The sequence below is a fragment of the Physella acuta genome, unplaced genomic scaffold, assembly GCF_028476545.2.
Source record: "Physella acuta isolate Inbredline_101_S28 unplaced genomic scaffold, ASM2847654v3 ptg000037l, whole genome shotgun sequence".
Classification (NCBI taxonomy): domain Eukaryota; kingdom Metazoa; phylum Mollusca; class Gastropoda; family Physidae; genus Physella; species Physella acuta.
Window position 1 is genome coordinate 231527 of NW_026731557.1, and position 9735 is coordinate 241261.

Sequence of the window (9735 nt, forward strand, 5' to 3'; positions counted from 1 at the left end):
ATGTAGGGCCTATAGCATTTATTTTCTACTTATTAGTTCAATCAGAAAACGTGGGTTTTTAAAAACTTTTTTAATGATTATTATTTTCTACTTTTTAGTCTTTGTCTGTTTGTTTGCATTAAAATCTTGCTATCGATTTTATCTTTTCACTTTTTTTGGGTAAACGAAGACAACTCGTAAAAAGACAACTCGTAAAAAGACAACTCGTAAAAAGACAACTCGTAAAAAACACGTTGTTTGAATACGTTACTGACTAGAACACATAGATTTGAACCCGTGTCGAGTGGGATAGCAATCGTGTGCCCAACCACTCGACCATATCGTCTCCCCCAAACTGGCCTACCTCCTGTAAGTTTAAACTCGGTTCAAGCTAAATTCTCTGCCCCTAAGCCTGTGGCGACATGTGATCGTTCACTTCACTACGCGCGAGGTACGCGTCGCTGGTTTTTTTTTGTAATGGCTAGCAGAGGAGAATTATATATATAGATTATATAGCGGTCTAAAATGCTCAATAAAATGTTTCCATTGATCAATTTAGTAATAATAACAATTGAATATTCAATGGTCATCCAAAAGAAAGCTTCCCTGAAAATTTCAGCGCGCTAGCTAACTGGGAAGTGCCAGAAATTTCGATCGCAAGATTGGATTGGAAAGACAAACAAATAAATAAATAAACACACAGAGAAAGCAAGTTAAAGAAAACGTGGTAAAAATGGACCGAATGACGCAGTACCCCCAATATGACTACCTTTTTACGTTAAGCTACAGCTATTGACTTGTGTCGATATTATTTAGGGCTTAAACACTAAACACTTAACCTGGCAGCCTCTAGAACAACAATGTATATCATTGTGATGAGAATTGCCTGTAGAATTTAGTTATGAATTTTATTATCGTGCTAAAGTTAAGTATAATAATCTGGAACGCAGTAGGCCAAGGGAAAGTTGGCCAAGGTTAGATCAGTTAAGGAGTGTCGAATGGGGAGGGGTGGGCTACGTGGGTAGGCCTTTGTTGTCTAATATGATTGTAGTGCAACCGGAAAGCGCCTAGAAATTAAAAAAAAACAACAACGAAGGAATTGATTATTATTCGCATTGAGGTTCTATAATGTGTATGTTTTTACTACTTCAAAACATTTGAAATTCATTTCACTAATGGCGGATGAAACAGGGAAACTGAAAACTATTTAATTTTTAAAAAGATAAGTAAACTGAAAATGATAAAGATGGCAGAGGACACAAGGTTATCAGTTAAAGGGTGTGACAGGGGGGGGGGGGGGTGAGGGTGGGTTTGAATATGGGTACGTCTCAATTACTACCGGATGCACATCTGGCAGGAAAGCGTGGGCTGGACCCACAATTGTTGACACAAAACTTAGTGTTGGTAGATATAAAAACTGCGTAGGTGGTTAAATATAGATGTAGAGCCAGGAACCTACAGTAGTCATTTTTAGACAGTCAGAAAAGAAAGACCAATAATTATTTATTTTCTTATTCGCATAGTCGTGTTTTAATGAGTATCTTTTTGATAATTAAAGCAATTTAAATTCATTTTAATGATGTCGGATGGAAAAAGGAAATTTAAAACTACTTTATTAACTGATTTCTTTACAAAGAAAAATAAAACTGAAAATGATAAAAATGAAGATGGTACTATTGACTCTCAAACTACATTACATCAAGAAATTTCCATAAATTCAGCACCTTTGACTGTTTCTTATGCAAATGATATCGGCAATTTTATCAAAGGAGTTATTACAGACGGTACACGGTTGTATTTATTAGAAAACATCTGGCGTCCCGAAGAACTTTTTAAATTTCCAGCAAGCGGACAAAGAAATTTAAAGTTTCAATATTCGTGGCTACTTAGGTGGAACTGGTTGACTTATTCCAAATTACTTGATGGCGCATTTTGCAAATATTGTGTTTTGTTTAGTTTGAATTATGTTGGTGTAGGTAGTCAGCCTTTAGGTAAGTTATCAAAAATTCCATTTTCAAACTGGAAAAAGGCAACAGACAAGTTTAATGAGCACCAGCAATGTGAATAATTACTTTCCCAAAATCGTAAATCGGTTATGGAGAAAAAAATAGAACCTATTAACATCGCCTTGAACTCATCAGTAAGTCAACAAATTCTAGAAAATCGTTTAAGGTTAGCGCCCATAATAGAAACTATAATTTTTTGCGGCCGACAAGGTCTTGCACTTAGGGGGCACAGGGATTTCGGAAATTTTCAGTTGGAGGATCCTGACGAAAATGATGGAAATTTTCGAGCTCTTTTAAGATACAAAGCCATGGGTGGAGACGAAACACTTAAACATCATCTAGAAAATTCTTCAAAAAATGCAAGATACTTAAGTCCCACCATTCAGAATGAAGTGATAAATGTGTGCAATAAATTAATTGTTCAAAAGATTGTTGCGAAAATTACTTCTGTTAAATTGTTTTCTGTCTTAGCCAATGAAACTAGTGATATAGCTGGTATGGAGCAATTTTCGTTGTGTGTTCGCTACTATGATAACGACATAAAGAAAATAAGGGAGGATTTCCTACAGTTTGTAGGTGTAACTGATCTAACAGGCAAAGGACTTGCAAATGTTTTAATGGACACTCTAGCAAATTTACACATAGACGGTAATTTTATGATAGGTCAAGGATATGATGGAGCCGCTGCAATGAGTGGTCGACTTCATGGGGCGCAACAATATGTTGCTGAGAAATTTGATTTGGCTATTTACGTGCATTGCGCATCTCACAGTCTAAACCTAGCACTTTCTGATGCCTGCGAACTACCAGCTGTGAGAAACTGTATGGGAATTCTTAATAGTACATACAACTTTTTTAACACACCAAAACGACAATCTTTGCTTGCAAATTCAATAGAGAAATTAACACCTAAAGCATCAGCATCTCGACTTAAACGATTGTGCGCAACCAGATGGATTGAGCGTCATGAGTCTGTCAACGTTTTTATACAGCTTCAAAAAGCAACTGTTGATGCACTGGAAATTATGTCATCCTGGCACGATACAACAACTTCTTCAACAGCGGTTCAACTTTTAGGAGCAATTAGGAGTCTTGAGTTTCAAGTTTCTCTTAGAGTTATCTCAAAAATCTTTGCAATAACACTTCCTGTCAGCAGAATACTCCAAACAGAAAACTTTGATCTATCTGCGGCTCTAAAATTTACAGAAGATTCAAGTAGCCTACTAGTGAATATGCGGAAGGATGCTGAATCAGAATTTACTACCGTATTTAATGAAGTCAAAGACATTTGTGAGGACTTCGACATAGATATACTTATTCCACGTCGAGCTGGAAAACAAATTCAACGCTGCAATGTTATGGCAAATACGCCTGAAGAGTATTACAGAATAGCTGTATTTATTCCTTTCCTTGATTCGGTTATATGTCAAATAGGAGACAGATTGCTAAAACATAAATCTGTTTTGAGAGGTTTTATGTGACTTTTACCCAATGACTCGGGTTTTACCAAAGAATAGGAAAAGAATGCCATAATACTTATGCAAAAATATGAACGTTTGATTAACAGCAGTGTCATCGATGAAAGCATTGGAGAACTGAAACTGTGGTGGCGCCACATTATTACAAGTGGAAATGTACCGCAAAACGCTCATCAAGCTTTTTTAATGTGTGACGTAAAAATATTTCCAACAGTACACAAACTACTGCAAATATTTGTAACATTGCCTGTAACAACTGCCGTTAGCGAACGCTCTTTTCCCACTCTCAGACGGCTAAAAACGTACTTTCGAAATACTACTTGCGAGGATAGACTAAATGGATTGGCATTATTAAATATTCACCGACAAATTGAAATTTTAGCGGATGAGGTTCTTGATGAATTAGCCAAGAGTCCAAGAAGACTTGAACTACGATTATAGGTAAGTAATGTTATAAGTACTTTTATCTGTTTGCTGTGTTCTAGTACTGTTATTGCGTCTATATATATATATATATATATATATATATATATATATATATATATATATATATATATATATATATATATATTATATATAATGCTGGAAAAAAATTGGAACCCCCCCCCATGAGACGATCCTGGCTACGCCACTGGAATGACGTATGTCTTTGTTTACTTTTTAGCGCAATTTCCATTCTGGAGAATTGCGATTATTAACTCGTCATTTCTGGGAATGGATGGATGTCCGCAGCTTTAAGTCGTATCTCCTCCTCAACGAAGCAATATCGAGGACTAGTTCTAAAAGCAATTATGTTAAACAAGTTACGAGGATGAACATAGGTCATAAAAATTCCGGGTTTCTTTCATGGATTTCCCGGAAAAGCCAAACAAACCTCGAAAAAATGCAGTTTTTGGCCCATATCTCGGCAACCAGACCACGTAGCGATTTGAAACATTTACCAATCGATTTCTGCCATAAGTTAGAACAATATTGCAGAAGAAAGTTTTTAAAAATATCCTTTCGTTCGGTCACAATTTTTTTTAAAAAATTACTTTATACATAATACATTAATGTACTATATAGCAAAGAAGGCATTGGAAGGCGAATAAGGAGGAGGGTAAATCATGTGACTGGCTGGCTTAGCAGCAAACTGCGCGAGCCGCAGGCGAAGGAGGAGGAGGGTAAATCATGTGACCTTGCTGGCTTAGCAGCGAACTGCGCGAGCAGTTCTATATAGCAATATAGAGAGCGCGACAACAAAATACCCACTACACGTCCGCAAATTAATAAAGGAAATTGCGCTTAAATTGTCACTAGACTTTTTATTAACTTGTTTTTTAAACAAACAGTTACTATGCTTATATAAGAAAAGACGATATATGAAATAATTAACGACTACAATGGCTATTTCCGATGGGAATAAAGTTTGTTTGTTACCCTCCAGGGTCGGTCTACGACCTCAAATAATATTAAGGGGATCGTTCGTCAATTTATTTATATATATCTCATTTAAGGAGAATTTCACTCGCGGTCATCTTTTAGCCCTAGTCGAGGGCTTTGAGTCTGACCAACAGTTTTTCCATACGGCCTAGTCATCTATAGAAGTGTATACAAAACATTTGCATGATGTACAGAGGTTAAGTAACCTAAAAATTGTGTTGAAAATTCCGTTTTCCCCATAAAATACAAAGATTATATAGGGAAATACAACTGGTCAGTTTTGACCCCTTTACGAAGTTTTCCCAGATATGCCGAGTTTTTTGCGACATCCCTATGTGTTCTCCTACCACCTCACAAAATATCAAGGGGGGTCGTTTGGCAAGATCTTTTTTCGTTATATAGCTCAAATAAGGAGATTTTCACTCGCCGTCATATTTTAGCCCTCGTCGAGGGCTTTGAGTCAAACCGACAGCTTTCCCCAAAGCTCAAGCCATTTACCTAAGAGCATGCAAAATCCGTTTTGAATTTGTGCCAAATTTGACGCGCCTGCTGCGCCGGGAAGTGCCCTATCGGGCCCTTGACCACTTTGCTTTATATATATATATATATATATATATATATATATATATATATATATATATATATATATATATATATATATACTCCAACAAAATTAAGAATTACGTATCAACATGTTATGCACTTGCGGTCACCTTTTAGCTCTCATTGAGGGCTTTGAGTGAAACCGACAGGTTTGCCCTACGGCCAATCCATTTACCTATAAGCGTGCCAAAATTAGCCAGAAGTAAAGAAGGTAAGTTCCCTAAACTCCGTTTTCAAATTACCCTCTGTTTTTCTCATAAAATACAAAGATTATATAGGGTAACACGACTGGTCAGTTTTGACCCATTTCCCAATTTTTCCCGGACATGGCGAGTTTTTTGTGACACCCCAATGCATTCTCCTACCATCTCACAAAATTTCAAAGGGGGTCGTCGGAGGAAATGTTTTTTCGTAATATAGCCCATATAAGGCGCCGGTCAGTCGAGGTCAGTTTTGACCCCCTCTCCGTGGAATTTTCGGCGAACCATCATCGTGCCAGATTTGACGCGCCTGCTGCGCCGGGAAGTGCCCTATATACTCCAACAAAATTAAGAATTACGTATCAACATGTTATGCACCATATGGTCCGTCGACTCCAATCTCAGCCTGCTTGTTTTTGGATTTGCTACCATCTGAAAATAAACTACAAGGTAGCAGTTGTTTGAGTTTAGAGTTGTCTCTCCTAGATGGGCTACTTTCTTCAGCTGAAGAGCCTCTTCTGTCTGGGAGAGAGTAATTAATTTGGGTCAATGGACTGTGGGGTCTTGAAGGTGGGTAATTCAATGGCAGTGCAGTACTCTACAAACTGTTAACAAACGTCACTAATTTGGCACTGAATCCTTTGGTGTTTCTTAAATTGTAAAAAAGAAAACCATCAATATCGAAAGGTTTGACTGACGTTTGCTTGAGTTAGTATTCAATATTCGCAAGACTGCTAACTGCTAAGTTTAAAGTAGGATCCCGTAATCGAGTTCATTAGGCGTCCCTGATGGTTCCTTAATTACATTAGAGAAAAACAAATATCCCGATATAGACAATCTATAAAACAAATAAACATTACTACATTTTCTCCGCATTCACTGAGAACATGGTAAGAGGTCATCCATTTATGACGTCCACAAAAATTTGGAATTTAGACCCCCCCCCCTTCCACATGCGTCCACTTTCGACCTATATCCCCCCCACCCCAATTGTTGACGTCCAAAAAAATTTAGTAGACCTCAATATTTGCTGCAAAATTACTAATTCATTTACATCCAATTTGTACATATACTAATAATTTAATTTAGGGATTTGATATTTTCGGTAACATCTATTTCTAGGCCTAAGTAATAGTCGGGAGTTACATTTTTCCAAGATGTCCGTAAGTCTACGGCGTTTTAACTTACCGTGTGAATGTGCTAAGACTATCTCGAACTGTTTTTTTTTATAGACAGAGTGATCGCTGATTTACATTGTGTACTCTGCCTCTCGATTTTAAAGACTTTTTTACCCACTATTTATTATAAAGAATCATAGTTTGCAGGCAGTCATGCAATGCATCTTTCTTTTTTTTAAACAGAAGAGCTGTAGACTGATTATTTTACCGTCATTTGTGGCTGTCTAGCTATCAACGACTATATGGGTTCGGGTAAATTCGGCTAATCAACGTGAGGTTATTACATTACTTTTAGTCAACTTTACGCTGCATGTGTTTCAATATCAAACCGCCTCTCCCTTTTTTGTGGTCGCGCTGATGGTTAGCCCTACACACCTGACCAAGCGAGCGCATTATACACACGTTGATATTTAAATATGTAATTGTAACGTGGTTGTTTTGAGATTTTACTTGAAAAAAAAATGACTAGATCTACATTGTCTTCGGCTTTTACACAAAATAATGATGCAAACCTACTATGATTTGGTTACAATTGTTTGAAATGTTTAAAAATAAACTGTAGAAAACATGAGTTGTTTTAGAAAATTGCAGCAGTCACTAACCCATCCCCTCCCGCTAGTAAAAACAAATTAAATTAAAAATGATTTTTTTACAGAACCCTTCCTTTAAAGTGTTCTAATGAACTCACCAAAGTTTGACAGCGATCAGATGAATGGTGTCAAACCAAAATCGACTTTTATTTTTATATACCGTATATTGAGAAAAACAAATCGCGCCCTGCAGGGGCGCCACCCCTGCGAATTTGAATTTTTTTTTGCAGAAACCTCGACAGGAATATTCTCAACAACTTTCCAAAGTTTCACGGCGATGTGATGAGAGGTGTAGTAATGCATAAATGACAAACAAACAGACAGACAGACATAAATTTCTTTATAATATATAGCGTACCCGTCCCCCGCGCGTTGCCGCGGGGATAGAAGAAAGTTTGACGAAATATATTAGAAGAATTTCACCTTGAGTGTACATTAATCACTCACCGAAAGATATGGTAGAACACACTGCGGTGACCGCCCACGTGTCAGAGACGTAGAGGGGCGCTCTCAGGAGCCCCCCCCCCTATTACACTACCGCATAGGCGCGGCGTACTACCCCTGGCTCCTTAAATCTACCAGGCACCATCGTGCCAAATTCTGTTAACAATGATGCAGATTGCTTCATTCTCTAAAGTGTCACAAATGTACAGGATTTGTTATTTAACACGTACAAAAAATTATTAGACGTGTTTTAAATATCAGTGCGACTGATGCAATATGTTAGCGTTACTAATGGTCTAAAAATAGACGCTACTTGGATCATTCGCAAAGTGACGAAACTGGATTTTTTTTTACGGACAAAAAGAAACATCACCGTTAATAATCTAACCTTGGTTAATTTTTCTGATTATTAAAATAAAACGTGTTACATGGCCCTCAGCGGCCCATGTGAGCCTTTGGGGGCAGAAACAGAAATTTTTATTTGCAGCAAAATCGCACCCTACCAGGGCGCCGGAGGATATGCCTGATTCAATTTAGTGAGCTTTTGTAACGCCCCATCCTATCACACTGTGTAGACCGAACTTGGTCGCCATAGAGCTGACGGGAAAGAACAGGGCGCCTAATCGCATCCTGTCGGGGGGCCCATAATGCAAAATTAAATCCTCCCTCCCCCATCCACCCCCACCCCAGAAAGCTTATCTGGAGTATTCATCAACTCAATAAAGTTGTATGGTACCCGGATAAACTGCGTCAAACCGCAATCGTCTTTTATTTTTATATACCGTATATAGAGAAAAATCGCACCCTCCCGGGGCGCCGCCCTTGCGAAATTAAAAATGATTTTTTTTTACAGAACCCGTCCCCAGAGTGTCCTAATTAACTTTCCAAGCAAATCGCGCCCTGCCGGGGTGCCACCCCTGCGAATTTGAAAATGTATTTTCAGCAGAAACCTCCCCAGGAATATTCTCAACATATTCCCAAAGTTTCATGGCGATCGTGTGAACAGTGTCACTGCAATTCACTTTATTATTTTTATATACCGTATACAGAGGAAAATCGCACCCTCCCGTGGCGCCGCCCTTGCCAAATTAAAAAATGATTTTTATACAGAACCCTTCCCTATAGTGTTCTAATGAACTCCCCAAAGTGATAACCTAATCTTCTTACCATTTGCATACATAGTATGACGGCCTTGTTACAAAAATAAAACGAACAAGCTAATAAAAAATTTACTAATTAAAATCAAATTAATTAAAATCAAACTGTTTAAAAACAAGCGAAAAAAAATTATGTCAAGATAAAAAATCCTATACTATAGTTAAGGTTTTGTTACACAAAAAATTTAAATAGTACTAACATATTTTACAATTAAACAAACTAATTAAAACAAACTAATTAAAAACTAACTAATTAAACACAAACGAATTAAAAATAAACGAATTAAAAACATAAAAAAATTTAATAATAAAAACAAAGAAATTAAAATCAAACTAATTAAAAATAAGCAAAACAAAATTATGATGGCTTGATAAAAATACTATAGTTTAAATAGTACTACCATATTTGAAAAATTAAACAAACTAATTAAAAACAAACTAATTAAAAACAACAAACAAAGAAATAATTAAAAACAACAAACAAATAAACAAACTAATTAAAAACAAGCGACAAATATCGATAGACTGTTAATTTGATTTTTTAAGTAACAGATGGCGGACCCATAGTTTAACCATCACCCACCGACACCACCTCCAGTTGGCGTTGGGAAATAATATTTTTACTATATAACATATCTCCAGGCCACCGCCATATTTTACTATACAGCACGGTTCCAG

The 9735-nt window shown here is 36.9% G+C and overlaps 1 protein-coding gene across 1 annotated transcript; it reads left to right on the forward strand.

Moving 5' to 3' along the window:
- Positions 1–2074: 2074 nt before the first annotated feature.
- LOC131942779 (zinc finger MYM-type protein 1-like) lies at positions 2075–3466 on the forward strand. Its single transcript, XM_059302709.1, has one exon. The coding sequence runs from the start codon at positions 2075–2077 to the stop codon at positions 3464–3466; it is 1392 nt and encodes a 463-aa protein (XP_059158692.1).
- The last annotated feature ends 6269 nt before the right edge of the window (positions 3467–9735 follow it).

Coding starts and splice junctions, on each gene's coding strand:
- LOC131942779 (XM_059302709.1), top strand. CDS start 2,075: ATGGAGAAAAAAATAGAACCTATTAACATCGCCTTGAACTCATCAGTA.